The sequence below is a fragment of the Cyclopterus lumpus genome, chromosome 7 (assembly GCF_009769545.1).
Source record: "Cyclopterus lumpus isolate fCycLum1 chromosome 7, fCycLum1.pri, whole genome shotgun sequence".
NCBI classification, from domain to species: domain Eukaryota; kingdom Metazoa; phylum Chordata; class Actinopteri; order Perciformes; family Cyclopteridae; genus Cyclopterus; species Cyclopterus lumpus.
In genome coordinates, this window is record NC_046972.1 from 13,585,985 (window position 1) to 13,612,444 (window position 26,460).

At 40.9% G+C, this 26,460-nt stretch overlaps 3 protein-coding genes across 5 annotated transcripts; 1 reads left to right on the top strand and 2 right to left on the bottom strand.

The window, feature by feature from the left end:
- Positions 1 to 8,073: 8,073 nt before the first annotated feature.
- cbx5 (chromobox homolog 5 (HP1 alpha homolog, Drosophila)) lies at positions 8,074 to 14,625 on the bottom strand. The gene is made up of 5 exons (XM_034536172.1): positions 14,475 to 14,625; positions 13,801 to 13,982; positions 12,887 to 13,145; positions 11,731 to 11,831; positions 8,074 to 9,615 (listed from the first exon to the last, which is right to left on the bottom strand). The coding sequence occupies exons 2-5, from the start codon at positions 13,929 to 13,931 to the stop codon at positions 9,474 to 9,476; spliced, it is 633 nt and encodes a 210-aa protein (XP_034392063.1). The 5' UTR covers positions 13,932 to 13,982; positions 14,475 to 14,625; the 3' UTR covers positions 8,074 to 9,473.
- Positions 13,829 to 18,087, top strand: hnrnpa1b (heterogeneous nuclear ribonucleoprotein A1b). 2 transcript variants are annotated; one of them, XM_034536170.1, is made up of 11 exons: positions 13,829 to 15,300; positions 15,822 to 15,938; positions 16,016 to 16,162; positions 16,249 to 16,459; positions 16,548 to 16,631; positions 16,727 to 16,798; positions 16,897 to 16,971; positions 17,044 to 17,199; positions 17,288 to 17,446; positions 17,525 to 17,617; positions 17,776 to 18,087. In XM_034536170.1, the coding sequence occupies exons 1-10, from the start codon at positions 15,289 to 15,291 to the stop codon at positions 17,611 to 17,613; spliced, it is 1,122 nt and encodes a 373-aa protein (XP_034392061.1). In that variant the 5' UTR covers positions 13,829 to 15,288; the 3' UTR covers positions 17,614 to 17,617; positions 17,776 to 18,087. The 2 variants fall into 2 exon arrangements, with proteins under 2 accessions (XP_034392061.1, XP_034392062.1); XM_034536171.1 differs by having other exon boundaries at positions 15,169 to 15,300; positions 17,525 to 18,087.
- Positions 18,088 to 18,571: 484 nt separating this feature from the next.
- nfe2 (nuclear factor, erythroid 2) lies at positions 18,572 to 23,117 on the bottom strand. Of its 2 annotated transcripts, XM_034536169.1 has the most exons (4): positions 22,769 to 23,117; positions 21,104 to 21,182; positions 20,870 to 21,007; positions 18,572 to 20,347 (listed from the first exon to the last, which is right to left on the bottom strand). In XM_034536169.1, exons 2-4 carry the CDS (start codon positions 21,149 to 21,151, stop codon positions 19,103 to 19,105), a joined length of 1,431 nt encoding a protein of 476 aa, XP_034392060.1. In that variant the 5' UTR covers positions 21,152 to 21,182; positions 22,769 to 23,117; the 3' UTR covers positions 18,572 to 19,102. The 2 variants fall into 2 exon arrangements, with proteins under 2 accessions (XP_034392060.1, XP_034392059.1); XM_034536168.1 differs by lacking the exon at positions 22,769 to 23,117 and having other exon boundaries at positions 21,104 to 22,752.
- Between the last annotated feature and the right edge of the window lie 3,343 nt (positions 23,118 to 26,460).

Sequence of the window (26,460 nt, forward strand, 5' to 3'; positions counted from 1 at the left end):
TAGAAATGTTTTTTATTATGTTTGTAAGTCTTAAATGAGGATCGTTGAAAAGATAATTGTAGCTTTGTTATCGGTGCAACACATTTAAAATGTCAAAAATATTTAAGGTGCTATAAATTGGAATATTTTGTCCTGAGAAAAAAGCTGATCGCATCCAGAAGTGAGGCCATTGCAAACTGCATTGAGTATAATTCTAGTGCTATTGCACTCCAGGAAGTGCAATAGCCTTGAGCTATAACATTATTATGTTATAGATCTCGGGCACGAAACATATTCTAACCGGACATATTCTCAATATTGTTTGAGAACTGCTTGTTGTTGCTTGAGGCTGCAGCAGCAGGACATCTGCGTGTTGTTGCCCTCTGGTGGTGGGAGTGGAAACTGACTAAAGTGAATGTGTAGTCCATAAGCCAGCTAAAAGATTAACTCCTGGTACTTTCATCTGCTGGCTTGAATAGTACTTGAATAGTATAGTAGTTAATACATAATAGTTTGAATGAATCGTGTTTTTGATTTAGATTGTCTGTGCGTTACTTATGTTGAGTGGTGGTCGCGTGGTGCGCATGCGCAGTGTTCGGTTGGACGCTGGCCTTTGTCTCAATATGCTGGCCACATGCGCTTGCGCGTTGCCTCGTCGACAGCGGAGAGACATAAAGCCGGGTAAATTGCACCAGGGCAATAAAATGGCAATAAAATGACAACAACAGTGCATTAATCCATCACCAGTGTGCACTGAAGGTACTGTAAAGAGCTCTGGCTGGAGTCGGGAATGATTTCTAGGCTTTATCAGCTCAAATGCTGCAGCTCCCATTCAAGATGCCAGGGGGCAGTGAGGAGCTGGGGAGGGCTGAGAGTCGCCTTCCCTGTGGACAAGGTTTATATTAGCCTAATCTCACCCAGGTAGGAAACAGTAATAAAAAGATGCAGCAAGTTTATATTGAATTATCCAGCTTCTTTTAATTAGAAGACAGAATTAATAAAATGACGGAATGGAGCTTTGAATTAGCAGGGGCTTGATGGAAATCCCAAGCTATACATGCCCCTTCTTGCTTAGCCTTATTTGGAGAAGTATTTTCCATAACACGGTCTCACAAGGAGGCAGAGTTTCTACATAGGGTACCTCCCCTCTGCCTCCCTGCGGTTCCTTTAGAAAGAGAGCTTTATTCAGGAGCACCTGGGTTTATGTGGGGAAACCAGAAGCAGCAGGTGATGGAAACTGCTGGCCCAGTAGGTTGGCTGTGGCCAGGGGGTTCTGGCAAGATGGTAAGTGGACCCAGTTGGTTACACTGCCATTTCCTGTTTCTCTACCCTTTTATTCTCTTTTTACCGTCTTTCTATCCCAGCCTGCCTTCATCTACTGCCCCTGCCTTCCTGCCAGAATCACTTCCTCCAATAAGAAACAGATGAGTAGCTCCAAGTCGGAGGTGGCCGTGCTTTGCCCTGCAAGTCATCAAGGCAACACATCTGACATACATTTTCACATAGTTGGGCCTAAAATATGCCTTTTAAAGATGTCATTTTGAAAAAAATGCAGTCCTGCTAACCAAAAAAAAATCAAAGATTATTATTCTTTGTCTGTTAACATCTTCATGAAAACTTTTTTAACAAGATTGTTGCATTTAGGGTTCAATATGGACACTCACTGGTTGCTTGGCTCACCACTGACTGAGTCTTTGCGCCTGCATTTAAGTTTAGCCTACTTCTCTACTGACGTGACAACACATTTCAGAACACACACAAAATAACCTTTTCGAGAGATCGGTGGTGTACATTTAAACCTCTCCGCAGATGAAACCACCAGCTGCTTTGCCTTCAGCTATTCCACAGAAACAGCATTATAAACTGAACCAGGTGTGTACATGCCACAGTGGAGAGGTCAAAAGTGGAAACACATGATCCAGCCTTTCTTCTTCTTCATCCCGCTCTTCTTCTAATAACCGATCTGTACTAAAATGCACCATTAAACCTTCCAACAAAGCTTATGTAATCTCTGGTTTGGTTCATGGGGAACAGATTTAAAACCAGGCAACACAAGAAGACAGAGGGAATTAGACAAATGGACAGTCAGGTAAAGTGGGGGATAGCCCGCAGAAAGCAGGGGAATAGCAGTAGGAGGTGTCTATGTTTTGAGAAGACATCTGTTTGGTCTGCTCTGCCTCCCAAATTCTCTCACGTTTACTGGATCCCTGTCACACTATTTTTCCTGGGTTTATTTCTGGCCAACATTTGAGATGAAGGACTCCATGTTTAGACATGAGCTGCTTAGATAAATTGGCTTGTGTGCCTTCCAGATCCTGTAAGTAAAGCCCTGTATCACTCCCGCACCCTCAGAAGTATGACACCTAAGACACTTTATATTTCACCAAGATTCTACCATGAATCAGCACACAGACCATCTTTCTATTTCACTAAGTTTTATTACAAATGTGTTTACTGCTAATCAGTGTAATGGACTAGACCGTGAGCACTTGGATGTGTGTTTAACGTATATATATCCTGAGGGCCTCGGGAGATGACAGGGCCCTTACAAGGATGGTGGTTGTAATATTGAATTATAAAACCTATTCAAGAACCTGTCAAGAGCCCCTTTATCCAGTGTTGAGTAACATCTATGCCTACTTTTATGTGTAAAATATGTGATGCAATGTGGTTTTATAAAGTGTTTATCAAGGCTTTATAAGCCACTAAAATTATAATCAGTCCAGGAGCCACCTCCAGCAGCAGACCGGGCCATGTTGTGAAAAGCTCTCTATCCTGAGGCCCGGGCAAGCCTTGCAGCATGTTCAGTTCTTCCAGAGCTATTCCTTGTGGATCACTTAATATGAACTTCAACATCTCCTGTTGAAATAAATACCACCGCAGAAAATCCTAGGGATTGCATGGCCTCTCTAACCCTAATCCTTAATGGAAAAAGAAGGAACCCAAACTTTATGTTCATTTGACATTCTATGATTATAATGTAAGAGTGTAAAGTTCTGAAGACAGATGTGAACCCCCCCCCCCCCCCCCCCCCCCCCTCCCCCCCCACCACCTACTTTGCACTCTGTTATAAGCCTTGCATATTGGACCTCAAGCGTATAATACTTTACGTTAATGTACAGTGTAACATTAGATATTTTATGGTGCTGTATTATGTCGAGGCTGGCTATGGCTTGGAGCAGGGGCAGGACAACGTTGTGGTCAGCGGTGGGTCAGAGACTGTTTAGGCTCAGGGCTGGCAGAAAGCCAGGCTCTGTACGTGTCTGCTCTGAATGTTAATGGATTAATGCTCGCCACACATACAGCTAGACTGGGAAACTCAAGATGACTTTTAACGTGAAAGGCCGACAATAAGTCGCCATCATAAATTCAGGGACACATGCTGTCTGTAGTAGCACAGCAGTCAGGCGTGTTTCCTCCGGGAGGCCAGGGCTGAGGGACTGTGTGATGGAGAATGGGGGAGCAGGTGGGCTCTGCGTTGGCTGACCTTGCCTCTCTAGATATAATCAGAGTGTGCTGGCAGCTGTGGCCTCGCCTAAATAACACCCAAGGTATCATGTAGAGCAGGTACACAAATGCCCTTTCATCCACAGACTCTGGTTCAAGGCTCACTGTAACTCCCCCGCCCTCCCTTTATAACATCTTGTAGTCTGTGTGCAGTGTTTTGAACTCAGATCCTGCTGATTTAGCATTTCCATTTAGTTACATATTATTTCTCTCAATTGCTTTAACGAGTAACTTACGCTTGTCTAATGTGAATTTCCACATGGCAAAGAGAGCAGCCGTTGTAGTGCTCAGACACTGTGCAGCGACAGCCCCAATCACTATGTGTAATTTAGCAGCAGGGGACAATGAGCTAATCTTGCAGGAGAACAACTCCCAATTTAAAATCAATCAAGATGTTTCTTTAGGACCTCCACTTTAGCTGTGCTGTAAATAAGAGCTAGGTTCGGAGCGTACAATTGTTGTCTGCCTGCATGGGGGGTCATTTTAAATCCACTGATGGATTCACAGCACATTTCAAAGCAAAGTTTCACACACATTTTGACACTAATATGCCACATTTTTCATAAGCATGTTGCTGCTACACTGCAAGTAATTAGGTATAATTATGTCAGAGGATGATTTCTAGCCATTTATTGAAGAACTGACTTACAAGAAATCATTGGCAGCAGCATGGTTTTAAATACTTGAAGGAAAAACAAGTGACACATACACGGACAGAAAAGTTATGGTGTTGGAATTTGTAATCCAATTATCTTATTCTAGTGTATAAAAAACTGCGCTATGGGTTCCTATGATTTTCCGTCTCCAACCGTCGAGGACTTACTTAATGCCTTCAATCTTTCCTGCTCACTCTCGTCTCTGCAAATTAATTTATGGTCTAATTACAGGACAAGCCTCCAGATATGAAGGAACACAAATCACTGGTTCTTACCAGATGGCAGAAAAACGGCACAGGATAATTGAAAATCTAGAAGTGGATCAATATTTAGAAGCCTAAGGTTACATGAAGTATGACAATACTATTAGCATGGAAATATGATGCATTACATCCACAGGAAAATTGGTGTTATTTGATGGTGAATGGGTGCTGACTGAAATGCTGGCTTCTCAATAACAAAGATACCATACTAGCTTTATCACAGGTTAACCACTCCCATACACCCATAGGTTATCAAACGTGTACTGCTTTAGTCTCATGTGCATTCCTATAGCATGTGTACACACTTACATGCATGCACACTGTTGGCCAGTGGTGTGTGGATTAGGTCTGGAGGTCTTCTTTCCATCAGAATGTACCCTGAAAGCTCAGAACCTCATCCTCCTTTAGCATTTACCTCGGGCCTGTTAAAAATGATATCAGCTCATGGAGGGCAAGCATTAGCATTTGCATTTTATTGGAAGCACAGAGATTTAGAGCGGAGGATATATCAGCTCTGAGCAGACAGAATTAGTTAACAATGCATTACCTGCCTTTTATGGCAGCTATAACTCTTTCCTCTGGTGGGGAGAGGAGATGAAGGAAGGAGTGGGGGGTGAAGGGGAAACACAGCCAGCAGAGGGTTGGCGGGGAGAGCAGTGGCGCAGTGGAGGGGGTATTTAGAACCAAGAAGCGTTGTCTATGGGGCTTTACTGCACTTTAAGTGTGATCGCCACCCTATTAGAGCATCACATCACAATCACCTTCACACAGATCAGTGTGCTGTGCGGAGAAATGATGCACCAATCATCACTGCAGACTTTTTATCTGGTTGCAACAAGAAAATGTAGCCACAGCTGTTGGGCAGCTGTGGCTACATGATCACATCACGAGGGAAGGCCACGTCAAATTACATCGGCCTCTGTTATACTCACTAAGTGAAGAATACAAATCTTTTTTCTTCTTCTTCATATATAGGTTAATAGTACTCTGCGCTGTGCTGTTGTGTTATCTGTGTGCACGCACATGGATTTGTTTGCTATATCAGTGCTATCCTTGAACAAGCTGTGTAACACTGATGAGGCCCACTGCAGCAGACCCTTTCCTCTCCACGACTCCCCCGACACTCATTTGGTGTAATGTGCTGCAAGACGACCCACCTCTGCCGTGGGCAGTGCCCTGAGGAACTCATTTGCACTCGACGTTACTGGGCTATGGGTTTCAAGTACAGCGAAGCGGCTGCACATGAATGAATGAATATATTTACAACAAAAATGCAACTATATATTTTAACGTATAATCCCTATTTGGACAAAGAGCATACTTAGCAGACACACCTGGCACAAAAAAAGCTGTATTAGTGTTTCTAATTAAGATAAATACTGCTGAGTTAGGTGTTTTTTCAAAATATTTATTCATTATTTAGTGCCTTTGAATGTACCAAAAAATATATTTTTTGCTAAACAAAGAACAGACAGCTCCTTATTGACTCTGTCAGACATGAGGTACACACTAGCACACTACACATATTTGCACAAGGCCAGTAATCAGATATTCCTCATTTTGATTTTTAGTTTCGGTGAAGCGTCCCTCTGCACGTCAATTGACTACGTATCAGAACAGATTTTACATCGGTATTTGCCACGCACATCACAGGTAGAGCTCCCATGAGTGCCACTGTGGCTTTCCCAACCAAACCTACTGGCCTGGGTTTGTCAGCAGACAGCTCCAGGCTCCATAAAACAGCCCGCTGCTCGCTCCCTTTGCCCAGCTTAATGGTCCCAGGGGCTGGAAATTTACTAGTGACCTTTGCATTCCATTTGGAGTGTAAAAGCCTTTTTGCTAGGAAAATTCCATCACTTAACTGAGCTGCATGTTTGTGTGTGTGTGTGTGTGTGTGTGTGTGTGTGTGTGTGTGTGTGCGTGCATGTGCGTGTGTTAGAAAGAGAGAAAAAGAGGGTGGTGAGAGAAGAACATGGATTAGACTCCAGTTTATTACTGATATTGCAGTTGGTCCCCATTGCAGAGACACTATTCTATTTATTATAAGAAACAATGAATTTTCGGTTTTTGCATGGTGGCCAGATTGTGACAAAATTGTGGCACTTCCTTACATTTTGAAGTCTCGCTCAAGCGCTTTTGCTACCTCCTTGTTATATTTGTTAAATCCCTTTCAAATTGAGTGGAATTTTTTTTTTTCTGTTTTATAACAGCAATAATGTGTATTCAGTTATTTATTCATGTGGCGCTTGACTATAAGGGGACTATAAGGTGCTTCAATGGCCTGGGACTATAAGGTGCTTCAATGGCCTGGGAATATAGGGTGCTTCACTGGCCTGGGACTATAAGGTGCTTCAATGGCCTGAGAATATAAGGTGCTTCAATGGCCTGGGGCTATAAGGTGCTTCACTGGCCTGGTGCTATAAGGTGCTTCAATGGCCTGGGAATATAAGGTGCTTCAATGGCCTGGGACTATAGGGTGCTTCACTGGCCTGGGACTATAAGGTGCTTCAATGGCCTGGGACTATAAGGTGCTTCAATGGCCTGGGACTATAAGGTGCTTCAATGGCCTGGGAATATAAGGTGCTTCAATGGCCTGGGACTATAAGGTGCTTCAATGGCCTGGGACTATAGGGTGCTTCACTGGCCTGGGACTATAGGGTGCTTCACTGGCCTGGGACTATAAGGTGCTTCAATGGCCTGGGACTATAAGGTGCTTCAATGGCCTGGGACTATAGGGTGCTTCAATGGCCTGGGACTATAGGGTGCTTCACTGGCCTGGGAATATAAAGTGCTTCAATGGCCTGGGGCTATAAGGTGCTTCAATGGCCTGGGACTATAAGGTGCTTCAATGGCCTGGGAATATAAGGTGCTTCAATGGCCTGGGGCTATAAGGTAACAACCATGCATGTACCATAATGTCCTTAGTTCACATCCAGCCAGGGACATGTTGCATGTCACTCAAACTCTTTCTCTCTCTACCCTCATTTATATGGTTTACTATCTGTTTCTAATAAAGACACACAATGCCTGCCCTTAAAAACAAAGCCAAAGTGACTAAGAAACCAATTGAATTCCTGCAGGGAGTTTGGATGTTTGTGAGTAAACACAACATGAATTTATGTCCCTCTTAAGGATGTGTAATAATGTAAAAAGGCTGGTTAGAAAAGATTAATTTGTGAGTTGTCCATGTGTGTGTGTTTAATAGTTTGAACTGTAAATGACTTGGCATAAAAATTGAGTTATGACTTTTGCATTGGTGTTGTCCAATAGCGCCATCTGCAGGATGAGAGTATCAGATGCTCTTTAAACATTTTCTTCAACAAAGAAAACATTAAAATGTCTTATGTTGAGTCCACATTCAACAGCTTTGATGTCAGATTTGTGACTAATATGTTTTTACTATTCATCCATGATATGGTTATTTTTGCCATATAGTTTTTTATATGCAGAAATTTCTTTCACATATTAAAACAAGTCAACTGACAGCAGTTTTAACAGTGAAGATATTTAATAAAGGGTGCTACTGTACACATTTCTAACATTTTGTCGATACAGGAAATAAATCTACTTAAAAAAAATTCTGCACCTGCAAAAACTGAGCACTGTGCTCAAGGGTCTAAAAGAATAAATATATTTAATGAGAAAGAATTACACCAAAACCATAACCATTGATATTGAGGGACATTATTTATGTGTTGCATGTATGAAAGGGAAGGTCACAGTCTCTATTAACAATGCTGAATAAAGCAAAACAAATCAACAAAGATATTGGTCCAAAAGCTCCACGTTGGAGCACAGCAATGAAACTACAAAAATGAACACCCATCTTGTTCAAGAATTGACCCCTGCTTGTCAGCCATCACCCATCTGAAAAAATTATGGCCAAGAATAATCAAATAACTCATCACAATCCAACCGAGGATATGCATTATCCAATCAGAAACTGGTTTTAATGTTTCAAATTAACAATACAATGATAAACAACAAATACTCAAATTGCGGAGTAGATTTTTTTCACACACACAAAAAAATCTAGCGAAGTATCACTAACTAACAAGAGCCATAACACCAATAAAACTGCAGGTTTGTCAAAAAGATGTCCGCCTTTTAGCCACAAAGTGGCAGCCCCCAATGATGGGTGATTGATGCTGGTTTCATTTGATGTGGATAGAGGGATGATTGTCTAATCTGTGAACATTAGACTGGTCCAAAGATAACACTGCAATTTAAAAAAATAAAAGGTTCAGAAGTGAGCGAACATTTTATTGTCCTTTTCTTGAACTAGTGATAGGGTAAAGAAATAAAAAAAAAAACACCAGACAATGTTTACATGTTCAAAATTGGAAATAAAGAGATACAAATGACAATTTCTTAAAAAAATGAACAAGGATATCATCACAACATTATAAAGACTTAATTGGCCGGTGTCTTCTGCAAGTTTGCAGATTTCGTAGTTATGTACCGGTAGACAGGACAAACTGAAAAATCTACAAGAGATAAAAAGTTTTAAAAAAAGGAAGTGATTATGCAGTCAGGAAATCACTGCGGTGGTTGCTTCCTTTACATTTAATACTACAGTTTATTTCTCAGTGATGTTAGAGGGTTTTTAAAGCAAAGAGATGCACTGCCTGTACAGGGTTGGGGGACCTGCCATGGGACAAGCGCACAGTTGAGACAGCTTTCACCAACTCTGGACTATTTGAGTTGTAACAGATGGCCACATGTGCTCACAGATGCAACACACCTTACCAACACAACCGTATTCTGAAAGCACTCAAATATGATGTGTTAAGACATGGGAAAGTAAAGAATACAAAGACAGAACAGCAGAAACCCTCCCCAGCAGCATGTCACCCATGTCTGCTACAGCTTCCCCCCCCCGTCTGATGGATTCTGCTCAGCAGCCTTTGTGCGCCAATGGGGCATGGATGGAGAGAACACGACCGTGTTCGCTGTCTTTGTTGGACATGGTGAAGAGCAAAGATGGGAGGTTTGGGTGTGAAAATGTCTGACTCAAGGTTGTCCCTGCAGTGGAGGAGGTGTGGCTTCCTCCTGAGGTGATGCACACTCATGCTGTGACCGCATCCTTCTCCTTCTTGTCACTGTCTTCATGCCAGGTGAGACGCTCCTCATAGAAGGCTATGACGATCTGTGGGCACTTATGATTGGCCTCCTTGGCGAGCACAAGATCGGCCTCATCAGAGTCTTTCCTGCAAGAGATGAAGAGCCAAAGCTGATCGTGAACATTTTTTCAGAATGGTGCATCTCTGCACAAGTTAGATAACACACTCCATTTTTCCATACATGTGCTCTGTCTTGGCAACTAATAATAAATTGGAATATGTCATTGAAGTGTTCATCAGAAACACATCCTTTGCGCATGTTATTGTAATTGCATTGCACACATTTTAATTATCTCTATTGATGTGACATTTCACTTGTTAAGTTAAAATAATTATTTCTTTTTTTTTTTTAATCAGGGATTTTATCATTTAGCTGTCTTTGTGAATGCTTATATAAAAATTATCTAGTACAGCCATCTAATACACGCCCCCCCCCCCAAAAAAAAACTATTAAGACCCTGTCAGACAGAACCTGGTTTGAGTTGTTCGGCGCTGGGTTGAGCGCACTTGTGCTTTGCTCGACGAATGAAAAGAAGCGGTGGCACGGGACAAGCCCCTGGAAATAATTGTTTTCAGAGAGCAGTGACAGCACTGTCACGTTGTGTCTGAAAGGACCATTAGACATCAATGAAACTGTCATCAACCAGTCAGTCAGATAAAAAAATATTTCAGTGTACATTTAAATCACCATAGTGTAAAATGAATCTGCTTTGGGTGATACTACTTTAATTAGGTGGGTTCTTGTTGTGGATGTCTTTGTGCAATTTAGTATTTGCTTATTACCTTTCACTATTTGAGTCAGATAATGTTTCAAAACAAAAACGGGTACAAATCATTATAAATAATGTTTCCAGGAAAAGGAGGCAGATGGAATCTGTTTAGGATCCGCCGTGATTACATTTATTTTCCTTTTTATATTCCCATAGATTCTTTTACGCATTAATTTAAAAAAACAAATCATCTGGGGTACAACTGCTGCCTCACCCTGGAATGCTGCTTGGTCGGGCATGAGTGACGAGGTACTGCACGTATATCCATCTAGTTAATATGTAATGACATTACATTTTATGGTGTGGCTTACTGTTTGTATACGAATGAACCGCTAGGCTATTAGTGTTGCTAATGGGTAATTCGTCAGTGGCAATCTGGCACATTCAGAGCTGCCGTTGAAAAGAATCATGCCACAAGCAGCAGCAGATAGAATCCGCGGCTGGCAACAAACCCGCAGCACGAAAGGGTCAATACCCAGAAACCAGCCGTATGCCAGTTTTTGAGAGGAGATATGAATACATATATATATATATATATATATATATATATATATATATATATATATATATATATATATATATATATATATACTTATAATGAATAATTAAGTGGAAAGACCCATTCAGAGTAATTATGGGCTTCTAATGAGATATATATATATATATATATATATATATATATATATATATATATATATATATATATATATATATATATATATATATATATATATATATATATATCATTAGCAGCTCATAATAAAATTTGGGGGAATTTGAGGGATAAAAACAACCATGAAGATTTTCACTAATTAAAACTTGCTCATACAGAAAACTATCCTTGCCTCCTAAAATGCTCTAATGTCTGACCTTGACAAGCTGCATTATTCAAACTAATAATCAGTGTTGATTGTTAAAATATGTGGAGGATGTTCAGAACTCCTAAGCTTGTCACGAATCTCTTGTGGTATCTGAAACATGTATATACTAAAATTACAAAGAAACTGTATCTACATTGATTATAAAGCTGCAGGAAAAGTCCTGAACATTCAGGAAAGGGACAAGTGTCCGAGTACAGACACACAGAACTACATATCTTTAATAATGATGCGTAGAAAATAAATCTTTTTTTTTATAACCGTTCCACAAAACTAGGGGCAGGACAATGCAAGGATTTGATAATACAAGTGGGAAAAATTAATATCCAAAAAGTAAATACACTGACTTCAAGTGCCAACTCTAAACATCATGAGTCGGGGACTGCCCTTGATACAACTTTAAAGTTACTCATCTTAGTACCTGTGCATTACAAAACTTTTAAATAACAACGTTCCTATATTTTTTTAATGTGATTAATTTAACACTGCAGCATTGGGCCCAAACTATGTTCCACATGCAAATATGTGGATATATGCATATGAACAAAACCTACCACTTCATAAGAAACATTAGGTCTCCACATGAGTCAGTTGCTCCAATGATCTTCTCTGGCTCCAGTCCTCTCTCAAAACCACGTGCAACTAGAATGTCTTCCTGAAGGACAAGAAAGGAGACAATGTGTTTTTATAGCATACAAAAAATAGCATCCAACCGTTAAGATTGTAGACCAATTGCATTCAGAAACACTGACGTTAAAATGTTTGGGCTCACCAGCAACAAAACCGTCAGGCTTTACAGTCAGGTGGCTGAAAGGACTACTCTACATCTTTGAATTGTCTGTCATGCTTCTAGGTTGTAGAAAGTTTGCAAAACACGGAGATTAAAAAAAGGCAAAAGATCCCCCGGAGCAACAGTGGTTGTCATTGGTAAAAGAAACTAGAAGCGAAATGTGTGCACAATAAGGCAGCATATAACAAGCTGGAATATAAACAGGTGTGTTCCTTAAACAAAGCTCATCTCTAAATGTCACAATAGAAATAGACCGTCAGCTAAGGGTTCGTATTATTGGAACATCAGCTGAACATACTTTGGACAGGCCCAAAGAAAACGGACTAACTCAGTATTTAGAGCCTAATTGCAAATATATTTTGTTTTGGTTCAATAATGATAGAGGGTCACCTGCGCTTTTTCAGACTGAAAAACTAAGTATTACACAGAGTATATAAACAGAGTATTTTAAAGAAAAAAAAGGCCTGCAACACTTTGTTCTTTTGGGGACAAAACTATTTGGATTGTAAATAATACACTTGGATATACTTTTTCATCTGTTAAAATAGTAATTATTGAAAGGCTGGGAATATATATCTATGGCATGATATGAGATTAGATATTGTCTGTTTGGACTCATGGTTGAATGCACTTATTGTAAGTCGCTTTGGATAAAAGCATCAGCTAAATGACATGTAATGTAAAATGTAATGTCTTATATTGTTATATGGAACAAGTGCTGGTTTTATAGCTAACATATTTTCTATACAGATCCTTCTAAATGCATAAAACGCAGTTTCTATCTTTTCTAAGTTAAGTACACCCATCAGCTGTGAACTAACATTCAAATACCGCAGTTGTAATCAAGAGCTAAGCTATCATTTAGTCAACTTCACATGTTTGTTGAAATGATAACACTACTGCACCAACATATTACATACCTCCTTCTTCTTCTTTTTGGGTTTACTTCCACCCTCCTCCTCCTCCTCCTCCTCTTCGTCCTCCTCATCTTCAGAGCTTCTCTTCTTTGAGCTACTGGAGTCTTTGGAGCGACCCGAGGAGGCTGTGACTGATTTGCTGCCCCCACTGCTAGGCGTGGAGCTTCCACCACTGCTGCTGCTTTTCTTGTAAGTCTTCATGAATTCTGAAATAAGCTCAGGACAGCCCAGGTTCTTCTCTGGCTCCCAGGTGTTGTGTTTTCTGAAGAAGATCACAACATTTTGGTATTTCTAAAAATTTGATAAATCATCATCATCTTTCAATAGAATCTTGTTGTGATTAAATCATATATTGAGATACACAATTGCATCACCTGAATTGATAACAAGCACACACCCAGTTATAATTTCTCAGAAAAATCTGATCAAATTCAGTTAAATCAAACTATTGTCTTAATCTGATTACTCTATATATATATATATATATATATATATATATATATATATATATATATATGGGTGCATATATGTAAACAGTCAGTGTATAGCTAGAAATATTGATTGTTTCTCAATAATTTAACTTGAAACGTATGTTAATTTTGGTCAACGTATTACTACGTAGGCGTTATATAGACTATTAAACTACCAGAAAACATCCTATATCGTTATCAAGATATGAAATTACCGATATCATGAAATAAGACTTTGGCAATAAAGCTTAGCCCTAGATGTCCATAACATTGTGCTGTATCTTTTAATGTATCCTCATTATCTATTATTTCCTCTAAATAGACAGCTCTTTCGGAGTGTATGTGAATGTTGAATTTGACAAAAAGGCAGTGAATGCCCCTGCAGGTTTGGCTAAAGACAATAACTTTGCAAGACTGCTTCGCAATACTGGCAAAAAAACAACTTACTCTGAATATCCTTTCCACTTCAGGAAGAACTCGACCCTGCCTTTCACCACTCTCCTGTCCAGCACCTTCTCCACAACATACTCTTCCTCATCAGATGATGAGGAGTCTTCTTCGCGAGACTTTTTGCCCATAGCAAAGTTTGTTGGTGGAACACTACGCTGTCGCAGGCCAATGGCACTTTCCTGTACAGGAAATAGATGGAGACAAGACCGTTAAAGACTAAATGGATTATATTTTCCAGCCGACACATTCGCACATATGACGTTGATCACGAATCAGGCTCCAATTAGCGTGAGATGGGCTCCGGTCGCACATCAACAAAAAGCATTTCATTTCACTGGCGTTACTCCAATCTGCAACAGGCACGACAGACTGACAGCATGCTATACTAATAGTCTGGCTAAATACATCTAGGCGATTGCCCCATCGCTCAAATGAGAGAGCGTTGTCAGAAAACGTAATACGTGCACACAGGAATTAAGATACGAGGCTGTGTTTGCGGAGCAACTACCACATCAATGGGCACGAAAGGCAAACTTGCTTAAGCAGGTAACGTTAGCCGGCAAGCTAACGCCTCAATGAGCTAACACTAGCTAACACTGATACCAAATCGAAATTGTTTGAACGATACACGCAGCAGCAAGAATCACTTCGGTGTGTTCTCCATTTCATACCCTTTGGACGCGTAGATCACCGGTCAGACCAGTTTACTTCGTCAATAACGCGTTTCTTTTGTGGACCTGCTTGTCTTTGAGGCCAGCGCTGGAGCTACTTTAGCATATAGCCTGGAACGCATAAAGGTGCTGTGCGCTTGCCTGTGCGTAAAAAGCGCGGGGTAAAGGCGCACAATGAAGGTACCCGCCCCTAGGTCAGCTGATGACCTACATATTTACCAAGCGGACGCGGTCCTACAACGACTATGACTTAATTCTGACAAAGTTTGGAACAAGTTTATTGTGATATGTGTGTGCAACGATATAAAACGTAAGATATACCCGTGTGTATGTTGAGGTAGTGAAAGGCGTACTGACGGTGCTCCAACGAGAAAGGCGCAGCTACACCTGCAACCACAAGTAAAACATCGGAATAATTTAGGATTGGTGATTGTTGGTGCCTTTGCTCAGTACATTCGTGGCCTCGATTCGTTTTTGTTTTCTGACCAGACAGCATCACACAATACGCGACATCTCACACATTTGTCTTCCGATCCCTTCATGCTTTGAACAACATCCATTTTTTGTCGTCGTGGTTGTGAAATGCACCGCCTCTCGCCACGTGATTGGTGGTTAGTTGTGATTGATTGAGTTTGGACCAATCAAGATTCAGCCCATGCAGACGACATACTGCAGCGGGAACTGCCGGCCAATTGCTGCGTGAAAGAGGTGTTTCCTTAGCTATTTATTCTACAGTTAGGAACCAGGCTCGTCTGACGCAGATCGCTTTTCTCCGGTCAGTCCACAAGGAGTTTTCAAGGATTCGCCTGCAAACATGTCGAAAGATGTAAGTATTGCATTGGGGAAACCGTTGTGGACGCTTTTCTGCACACTGCTCCTCAAAAACCGTGTATTTGAGGCCATAGCGAATAGGCGAGGCATTGTCTTGTGTTGTAGTTAACGTTATATCCAGCCGTGTGAATCCGCCATTTTACAGCAGCTGGGCCTCGTGGCCTTTTGTTCTTGCGGCCAGCTATGTACGACATTTAAGATGTTCACTAAATGTTTGTCTTAAGTAACACAATTCTAACTGCAAACGCACTATATTGCATGCGTTACGTGTTTGCGTGTAACTGTCGCTAAAAGTGCTCCATATCTCCGGCCTGGTCCGGTAACGTTAATGGCGGCGACGTCCCTATTTTTGATACGTGACGCAAGATTGGGCTTCATAAACGTTGAGGCCTTACGCTGCCCGCGTTGTTCTCATTGTGAATGTAAACGTAAACGACTTGGCTCCCAGCCGTCCTTTCGGTGCTGGCGATTGTGCTCTGATGTTACTGTCTGTCTTTGTCCGCTGTGAAACGTCAGGTCCCACGTGAACCGGAGCAGCTTCGCAAGCTGTTCATTGGAGGCTTGAGCTTCGAGACCACAGACGAAAGCCTGCGGGCTCATTTTGAGCAATGGGGGAGCCTTACAGACTGCGTGGTAAGTTGGTTTTACATTGTGGTGTGCATGTGTGATTTGTGGGTGACACTGGGACTAATTTAAATCTCCTCCTTAAGGTCATGAGGGATCCCAACACAAAGAGATCAAGGGGCTTTGGCTTTGTTACATACTCATCTGTGGATGAAGTTGATGCTGCCATGTCTGCCCGCCCCCACAAGGTTGATGGAAGAGTCGTTGAACCTAAACGTGCAGTTTCTCGGGAGGTATGTTGGATGTGATACTTTTGACAGTATTATGCGTTTGTAAAACAAAGGCATGTATAGTAACTGGCAAATATCTTTGTTCAAAGGACTCGAACCGGCCAGGTGCCCACGTAACCGTGAAAAAGATATTCGTTGGGGGCATCAAGGAAGATACAGAGGAGTCCCACTTGCGTGATTACTTCTCACAATTTGGCAAAATCGAGGTCATTGATATCATGACTGACCGTAATACTGGAAAGAAGAGGGGCTTTGCCTTTGTGACCTTTGATGATCATGACTCAGTCGACCGGATTGTCAGTAAGTACACATGCTTGCTGTTCTTCTGCAGGTTGTCAGCTTGACCTTCCTGTCTCGAATAGCTACTAACTATCTTTTCATCCCACAGTCCAGAAATACCACACAATCAACTCTCACAACTGTGAGGTGAGGAAGGCTCTTACAAGGCAGGAAATGCAGACTACAGGAATGGGTATGAGATGTAAACTGCAAATTTCACATTGTTTTTTTTTTAAAACACTGGCAGTGTGACACTATTCCAGAAGTAATGATTGTGTTATGGTTTAGGACGCAGCAGCAGCAGCAGTGGCGGCGGTGGTGGTGGAAGGCCTTATGAATATGACAGAGGCTTCAATCAGGGTAAGAGTTCTTTAATGATGGGACAACATTATTACATTTAATTGCACCATTAAAATATATGCTGTCTGAAGCTAACTTCTAGTATTTGCCTCTTTCAGGAGGCAGGGGTAGATATGGAGACGGCCCTTACAATTGCAATGGAGGTGATGGTGGTAATGGAGGCGGTGGCGGGGGTAAGTGGGCCTTTTTTCAGCGTGGGCATTATTTTAAAGATTGTCAATGTACTAAAAAAAAACATGTTGTAGGCTATGGTGGTGGTCCCAGCGGTCCTGGGGGATATAACAATGGTGGCAACCGAGGATATAACCAAGGTTACAACCAGGGTGGTGGTGGAGGAGGAGGCAGCGGCGGTGGTGGCGGCGGTGGATATGGAGGAAATGGCTATGAAAGCAACGGCTATGGTAAGTGTCTTAGCTCCCCTTAACTAACTAACTTCTGTGTTCAGATGTGATTTACTTAAGCTGTTGGTCTGCTTGTAAATTCTCTCAGGTAACTGTGGTGGAGGTGGAGGAGGAAGCAGTGGTGGCGGAGGAGGAGGAAATAACTACAACAACATGGGCCATTATGACCCCCAGGCCTCCAATTTTGGCCCAATGAAGAACAACTTTGGTGGTGGTGGCGGCGGCGGAGGAGTTGGCCGGAACTTCGGTAAGATGGAGGATGGCAATGCCAGGGTGTAGATCATCTGGCATAGTTTCTGTAAGCTAAGTTGTCCTTTGTTCTCAGGAGGTGGAGGTGGTGGAAGTAGTGGCGGTGGCAGCAGCTATGGCGGCGGCTCAAACAATGGTGGATATGGCCGTTCAGGACGTTTTTGAAGTGGTAAGTGCTCAATGGCATGTCTGATCTTTTCATAAAACCAGAATTTGTAGTTGCAGGGACTCGTTAAGTGTAGATAAACATTTTTATAAATCACTCTGGATGTCAGGTCATATGAAGTCAGTGCACAGTTAACAATGTTGTTCCGTATTGTTCAACAGGACTGAGTACTTAGGAGAGGAGAGCAAGGAGAGGAGAGCAAGCGAATTGACAGGGCAGCTGCAGGTTTACCTCCTAAATCTGCTCAGCCAAACAGTTGTGGCAGGTTACAGCTGCTGCAAGAAGATATGTACAGTAGATAAATCATGGAGGGTCTTCATTTAAACGTTTTGTGTTTTTTCATCGACTGTTTTTGGGAAAGCAAGCATTCCAATGAGGTTTTATGTAGATTGTTTTTCTTTAAAGTCTGGTTTTTATTTGTAACTGCATCCAATCAAGCTGAAATAAACACACTTCAGTTTTTTTACAAAGTCTTGTTAGCCTCTTGAGTGGTTTGGGAAAGGGAGGGTTCACTGTTAGATGCTGCACATTGTGGGATGAGGGACATATTTTTCATGTGAGCAGAAAAAAATCCATGTACATCATGAGTAAGTGTATTTACAATACTGGTTGAGGAATGAGAAGTGGTGCATAAATACTTCCGCCATAAAGAGCCCACCACTTGGTACAGACTACCCTGAGTTCTGCAAAGATCAACTGGAGGATGCTAGCTTACATGCAAAGTCTTTGAGGCTAGTCATGGAAGCCAGCTGAGGGAGAGAAGTAGCAAAACCATCGCCAGGATCATTGAAGCAGGGGAGAGTGAGAACAGAAGCCTGAGGCTAGCAGGCAGCAGCTTCCAAAAGGCTTATGTGCTTTCTGTAGGTAAGACCAGACTTCTCAACTACTGATAGTATGTCTTGCTTTTTTCATGTAGCTGGTAGTAAGTTGTGTAGCCCAGTAATTACATTACATATATTTGTGCAAACAAGTTTTATTATGACATACACCAATGTGGACTGGTAAAATTGGCCTCATAATAGTGCATAGAGGCCCTACAACATATTGCATGCAGTGAACAAAAATGATTTTCTTTTTGTAAAAGGGGTGCTTTACTTATTTGGTGTTTCTGCTTTACAGGAACCCCCTGGTCTTCAAAACCTGACTTCATTTCAGTGACAATGGCTAAATCAGGTACAATCATTCAAAACCCTAAATTTATTTTGCTAAGTTTTCCTTTATTTAACCTCCTTTCTTTTTTTACAGGTTTCCTGAACAATCGGGCGGGTAATTTTTTTTTTTGAATACGACTGCTGTGCAGTGTCTTATTTATATTAATAAACTATTTTTTATAAGGAACTCTGGTGTGGTTTCAGTTCATTGTAAGAGGATGACAGGTGTCCAATGATAAATGTATGGCACGTTTTACATTTAACTTTCAGTTGATATACTTTCGATTGGCACAATCCTTCAGCCTTTTGTAAGGAAATTAAATCATGACTCCAAAAATCAGCATTGCTCTCTCTTTTGCATCGTTGCGTGAGGTACCAAATACATTTTACCATCAGGTGTCTGTTGTAGGGCATATTCATCTGTTGAGTATGGTTGTCCAGCCTCATCTCTCAAGTGAGAAAATACTTCAGAATAAAGGTCTGTAAGGTGACATTTAATAAAAGCCAAGCTGTGCTTGAACTCAACTCTTTGCTGTGCAAGGTGCTCTCTTTGGGCCTGCAGCTGGTGCAGTTCTCTTTCAAGGTGAATTATGCTCTCTAGCTTCCTTTTCCTGCAGTTCTGAGCTGCCACCTTGTTCTTCCCTCTCCGTCTAATGTCCCTGACCAGTGCCAGTTGAGTATCTGTCAGAGTGTACTGTGTCAGGAGCTCATTGAAGTCGTCCACGGGTAGATTGATGATCTTCTCCATTTGGAAGGGGATCTTTAAAGACACTGCCCGCCGCTCATCCCTGCTTATTGAAGCTGGGCTGGAGATACTTCCTTGTGGTTGTGCATACAGGTTATACTGTGAGCTCCCTCTGCTGGACTCTCCAGAGTCAATGTGCAGGTTGCTCAGAGCAGTGGTCTGACCCTGTTTCATTGACAGAGTCACAGCACTAGGTTGAGATGAAGTTGGTTGGTTTGAAATATAAGATGTCTGTGCACCTGGGTGTAAATATGATTGAGCTTGACTCTGGTAGTCCATTGAGTAATGGATGTGTGCTCTTCTGGCGTGTTCACCCATACTGTCTGGTTCTCCATCACTATATGTCACACTCTTGCAACCTGGTGCACCACTAACAGGATTATCTGGGGAGGCCAGCGGAGGACTAGAACCCAGAGACAGACCAGAGTCTGACTCTAGGTCATCAGCTCCATGTGTAGTCCACAGCATGTGCCGATGTAGATCCTGAGAGAGACCAGCGTTGGCCCTCCTCTGCCCTTGGTTGGTACCGGACATGTTCATTTGGGCCCTCAGAGCCACGTGCAAGGGCTGTGAGTGAGAAGCGATGGGGTGCATTCTTTGATTGCGCTGAGAATCCGAGTGTCCGTACATTGCCTCGGCGTGGCTGCTTAGACGGTGACGGACAGGCACCTCTTGAGAGTAACATCCATTGTAAGTGTCAGCAGTGCTGAGCTCACAAACCGCAGGAGGCGTTTCAGAATGGGACTGAGCCATCTCATATCCTCCCATAGGGACCATGGGCTGCATGGTTTGGTATGGTGCTGTTTCATAGGAGCCTGCAGTGGCGACTTCAAACTCCTGCAACAAAAACAACTGTCGGTTATGACGGACAGGTGTGTACATGTCAAAATAACACCAATACAATTCACAAGAACGCTGAATTACATTCACATTTCATCTGTCCCTCTATAGAACACAGTTTGCCCCCACTTCAACATGCCACCCATAGCCTATGTGTGGCTCTCATAGATGTGATCAGGTTTCACCTGGAAACAGATGGCTATTGTGCGGTGCAGGGGGCCGCTAGCAACATGCAGCACTTGCCCCCTCTCACAATCTCTTCATCCTGCCATCATTCAAATGGGCCATTGTTGCCTTCCTCAGCTGAGTATTGGTTTTTCAACGGTTAGCAACACGGGAAAAGAGGACATATCTATTTATTAAACCTATTCAATTTAGTAATTTGTTTAAATAAACTGCTTTTCCATGGTAACACGGCAGGAGATAGTATGATAACATATCTGGGAAAAGACATGCGACAGTGTAGCATTTTGCTATATATGTATAGATTTTTTTACACCGTCAGTGCTGAAGAGTTACCTGCAGCTCTGTGATGGCCATCAGCTCCTGCCAAGCAACATCCATCTCTGTGTCCTGAGGAGCTCCATGAGACCTAGCTCCAGAGAAATTATTTGACATGGACACTCCCCCACACAGCCTGCCTGGAGTGGCTAATACCTTGTGATAGAAAAGACAAATTATAATCTCATTCATAAGTGTTAGGCTTGATTATTCGTGGTGGTTTCTGTTTTCTCAGCTCATAGACAGACCTACCTCACAGGTTCTCCTCAGAGGGAGAACATAGTTGGCCGTGGAACACATTCAGGACAAGCTTTCGTTGCAAAAGATCAACCTTGCAAAGACACAAACCAGCGAGTTATTCCTTTCCAGCATAAACTTTGACACAAACAGAAAGAAGAAATAAAAAAGCATGGGTCATCTGCGAGCCATGAAGTCACACCATGCGTTCAAGCACATTTCAATAAATGACTGGGTGTTCTGTCGGTTCTTTTGGAGCACATGAAGGGTTCAGTTCAGTTGATTTAACTCCGCCCAACAGCTGTCCCGGGTGCAGCTATGCCGACCCCTGATAACACAATCTGCGGGAAAACAGCGCTCTCCAAAACACACACATGGGCCTGATGGCTGTTTTTGGAAAATTTGGTGTATGTCTTGCATGTTGGCAGTAATCTTTAACCCCTTTTGGTTAAGCTCTGTCAGTAGCAGTATTTTTAATGTCTTTGCATCACCAACTTGGCTTTTAGAATTTTGGAAATATTCCACTTGAGTTAAAAACACAATGAGAATTTACATTTAATTTAATTTCAATTAAACAGCTGCCTAAACACCAACAGAGAAGTGCACACTGAATCACTTTGAAATGTATACACTTTACAATATACAACACACACATTTAGTTTGATCTATTCTCTTGTTTTTGGCTTTTATTCTCAACTTTCACAGTCGGAAGGCCACTTTATTAACTCGAATATCTCATTTTGAGCAACATGTTGATGTAATAAATATATTTAAACAGTAATCTTCCCGGCAATAAATGTGATCTCCTGAAGTGGCCGCCTTAAGCTTCTCCACTGACAATAATGCAGTAACTGCTTTGTGGTTATGACACATGGGAGTGGTCGAAAGTACTTTTGAAGTTAGAGTTTTCTGAAATACAAAAGATGTTTAAAAAAGAGTAATCTAAGTCAGGCTAGTTGAAGTGGAATATCTAACAACAGGCTGTCACACTGAGGTGTCACCGAGACCTGAATAAATGAGTTAAACTGTTGCAAAATGGGGTATGTTTTAGTACAATACATGTACTTTACAAGTCATTCTTTCTACTTGGTAATGGTGGAATTGACAAACGTGTTTTCTCTTTTTTAATCTAAGATTTAAATTTGTTATCATTTCAAAACCAATGTGTGCATAAAATGTGTAATATTGCGTATTATTCCAATGGCACCTCATGGCATGGATTATTTTGTATATTTTAAAGGTTCTGAAACATACTATAGGGTTATAGCTATCATATCCTGCTATAACCAGCTTTGTGTTTGTGGTAAGTTTATATAGGTTGTTACCTTTACCGTAAGAAATCATAATTCACTCAAAACTCACTGGTTCAGCCAATTAAAAGTCAAAAGTCAAATTAACTCAGAAAAAATGTAATATAGCGAGATATATTTCTCTGTGTTTTCACTTCAACTCTATTATTTACAACTTACATGCTTGGAAGCTTTAGCAAATATTGTATTACAATAGTTCAGTAGCTCACTTTGTTATATAATTATGTGTAATATCACTCTACTGAAGTGATACATCTTCTTAAATATACTGCTGTATAGATTTAATTTAAGTGTGAACATTGTAATCTCTCAGTATGCAATATCAGAAATATCTGACAAAACAGAAAAAGGATGATGTGAATGAACATACCTGGCCAACATCCTCTGCTTCCTCAACAGGTGATGAGTTAAAACAAAAAAAACACAAAAACTTCAGATGTGAAGCACAATCCTGGTGGTAAGAAAAGAAATAAGTGAACAAAAGGAGAATCTGTTCTTTTTCACAGATGATGTTGTGTTGCTGACTTCTAAAGTAAAACACAGAAGGCCTTTTGCTCTTTCTCTGCTTCAACTGTCTGTCTCTCTCTCTTTGTTCAACTACTCGTACAGCCACAAATGGGATGGCTCTGTGCAGACAAAACGCAATCTTCCTGTAAAGCACCCACACCACTTTTTTTTTGTTGCGCTCTTGTATCCTTAATAGCACACTTGCACCCCAACCTCCAAATTTCCCTTTTGCCCACATGACAAACCACAAACCAACAGTCTGACATACACCACGAAAATAATGTCAGTCCACACTGAGGTAGGCAGATGTTTACAAAAAACAATAAAAAAGAAAACTGTATGCAATTTTGATTTAAATGATGTAATGACTATACACATTAAACAGTCAGATAATAAATTTTTAAAAAGTGATTGAAAAGTAGCCGGATGTTTGTCTCTGTCCTGGCCAAACCGTACAAGAACTGTGTCCTTTCAAATCCTCCAAAACGAAAGGTATGAGGAGTGTGATGTGGAGCACCTGGAGCTGGCATTGCAGTGAGGGCCCTGTTCAAGCAGGAGTGGGTTGGGGGCAGGATTGAGACTTGGTTTAGCAGAGATGGAATGTACACCCTCCGACAGGTAAGAAAGACTACATTGTTCCTCTATCTGGCAGAGCAACCGCCAAGGGAGAGAGAGGAGCAGGGGGAGAATGGAGGGGAGCGTGTCTTACATAGCAAGTGACCATTAAAATCCCTCACGAAAAATCCCCTCATTGCCCTGATCGGAAGCACTGTGAGCAGTGAACTCACAAAGACTACGTGTTATGTGGAACTCTATTGTGCAACAGCTTTCACACATTTACTGATATTAGAGATGTTGCATAGTTATGGCTCCATAGAGCAATGTATCCTTATGCACAGTGATAGATAGCAGCCTGTCTTACAGCGACAATGATGATTTTGGAACTAATCGGCATCCCATGAAATATTCAAGACATTCCATGCTTTGTAAAATACCCCCCGCTGTGTGAAATGTGTACAACATAGTGGATAGACTTCATTTTTAACAGCATTTGTTGATTAAATCACCTGATGGTCGTACTGAAATATGCATCCTTTAATTCAGCCTCTGTGACTACAACATATGCTACAGCTTTGCATAGTATATATTAGTCTTTGTAAAACAAGCAGATGCAAATGCCTGTTTGTAGAATTATTTGCATAAAAAGGATTTCTGGTCAGTCCTTTGCACATAAAACAACTGCAGATGCAAATGCCAACAGTGTATAGAAGCATCAAACTGCGTATCATTTATTTTACTCAGAAATGCAAAGCTGAAAACAGATGTCACAACCACTAATAGCTGTTGGTGAATAACTTTTTTACACGGCTAAATTGAAGAGAAAAAAATAACTTGAGAATCTCCAATAAATATACATATACACACTTTCAATAAATTATTCATACAAAATAATTCATTAATGGGGTTCAGCATCTTTATTAATAACACAGGAGATACTTTAAAATATATACAATAATACAGGGACAATGTACAGGGGATTCAATAGTTGTTATGGTGGTTTTATAAAAACATGTATGATCGTGATGATGATGATGTGATTCACAGAAGCATTCTTAACATTAAGAAAAGATAAAGCTAATCTTAAGATCGTTTTACAGTAGTGGTTCAAATAAAATGTTTAGTTTTTTACAGAAACACAAAAAGTGAGGGGACAAATACAGTTGCAGTTCTTCATTAGAATGTTTGCTCTGATTACTGACCTGACACATTACTTTTTTATTGTGAACTAAATGTACATTTTAGGGCTTGTAATAACAAAAATGGAGTTCCAGCAAGGCAAAATCATGAGAACATGGAGGGTTTTATCTGACCCAATACAATATCACATCCCACAGAGACATACATTTCAATGTTTTCTTAGTCATTGTTCTAAGATGGAAAAAGTAGGTGGCTGACGGAGTCAAGAAAGGTGAACGTCTACCAGGAATCAAAGAAGGGACTTCCCAACCCAAGTTCCTAGCACCCAGCCCCTGCCTCAACCACTGCCACAGCATGCCAAAGAGCACCCTGTTATTACTGCGACCACAATGGTTTAGAAGCTGGACACAGTTCCCAGATCTACGCCCATTTTCCCTGTTTGTGTTTGTTTGCTTCAATTAGTCTTTAACGTCTCTGCTTTCCAGCTTACGTGAACCTCTCAGGGCTGTCAGCCTTTTCTTGCTGTGCAGCCCGATGCCATACGAACAACGTTATGTCCAAAATAGACCGGACATGTTGGCTGGAGACTGCCCAGTTGACTCACGTTGGCTTAAATCATCTTAATGACCACTGAGGTTTATACTAGGGTGTGTTGAATGTGAGAATAAGCATTAAACATGTTTGTCCGTTTGGTTGTTCCCCACCTCCTCTACGTGTCCTGATGTTTCCGTAACATTTTATTTGTTCATTAAAGACGAAGAAATGTGGCATCTTTGGTTTTGTTTTAACGTTCAAAAGGCTGTAACAGACATTAACTGGAAAACCACTTCTCTACTAAACAAAATGAATGTCTTGGGTTGTGGTATCAAAAAGGGGATCTTTTTTAACTCAGCTTCTGGGAAAGAATAAAAAAATAGAGGGCAGATGGAGTATTATTTCTTTACTGATAAACCTGAAATGTAAAGAACAATTTTCTATTGTTGATATTCGGCTTCAATAAAAACAACACTGAAACTAATAAAATAAATAAAAATGGTAATATGTGCAATTGTTTACTGTGATAGTCAACTGGACAGTTTAATTCGGACCACCTCCAGTATGTAGATGCTAATATCCAATTTCACATACTTTCCTGATTCTATTGTGGACAATATTAAGATGTTCATTCTAGTTTGTAAATGTTTTGATCTTTTTCAAATGAGCAGAATGTGAAATGATTTATTGGACACTTTCATCTGAGCAACTGTAGATGTTGATGGGAATCAGATATAACCTTTCCATTGTTGTTCCTTAAAACGTCTGCCATGATAGTTATCACTATCTGAAACCAAATGAGGAACCTGTAGATGCCGCATCATTCTTCTGAATGTCTCAATAAGACGTGTGCTTATCTCAAGATGTTTAGATTAAGATAATGTTTTGTAACAACAGTACTGTATTTCTCAATTATTTTTACATTATGTTTACCCTTCTGTTTTGTATGAACCATTTCCATATTATATTACTGGTGTTGTAAAAAGAAAATTAGAATAATAACATTACATTGTTTATGTGCATGTGAGTATATATATGTATTTTATTTTGTATATATATATATATATATATATATATAAATATATATATATATATATATATATATATATATATATATATATATATATATATATAGAGAGAGAGAGAGAGAGAGAGTATATGTGATGAGGCAATGTGTTCAATGAACGTCAAGTCTGGTGGGTAATACAGACACACAGAGGGAAGGTAAGGAAAGGAGGATGTTGGTTGGCGGAAGCTCTGCTTAATGCTGATAAAAGTAGCACTTGGTTCTTCGGAAGGGAACTGCTAACTGCTGTGGTTGCT

Excerpts from the sequence above, each read along its gene's own strand:
- hnrnpa1b (XM_034536170.1), top strand. Across the intron at positions 16,460-16,547 it reads CTCAGTCGACCGGATTGTCA|TCCAGAAATACCACACAATC; the intron begins GTAAGTACACAT and ends TTCATCCCACAG. Across the intron at positions 17,200-17,287 it reads CTATGAAAGCAACGGCTATG|GTAACTGTGGTGGAGGTGGA; the intron begins GTAAGTGTCTTA and ends AAATTCTCTCAG.
- cbx5 (XM_034536172.1), bottom strand. The coding sequence starts at position 13,931 with ATGGGCAAAAAGTCTCGCGAAGAAGACTCCTCATCATCTGATGAGGAA. Across the intron at positions 13,146-13,800 it reads AAGTGGAAAGGATATTCAGA|AAAACACAACACCTGGGAGC; the intron begins GTAAGTTGTTTT and ends GATCTTCTTCAG. Across the intron at positions 11,832-12,886 it reads CCAAAAAGAAGAAGAAGGAG|GAAGACATTCTAGTTGCACG; the intron begins GTATGTAATATG and ends CTTGTCCTTCAG.
- nfe2 (XM_034536169.1), bottom strand. The coding sequence starts at position 21,151 with ATGTGTTCCACGGCCAACTATGTTCTCCCTCTGAGGAGAACCTGTGAG. Across the intron at positions 21,008-21,103 it reads CTCTGAGGAGAACCTGTGAG|GTATTAGCCACTCCAGGCAG; the intron begins GTAGGTCTGTCT and ends TTCTATCACAAG. Across the intron at positions 20,348-20,869 it reads TGGCCATCACAGAGCTGCAG|GAGTTTGAAGTCGCCACTGC; the intron begins GTAACTCTTCAG and ends TTTTTGTTGCAG.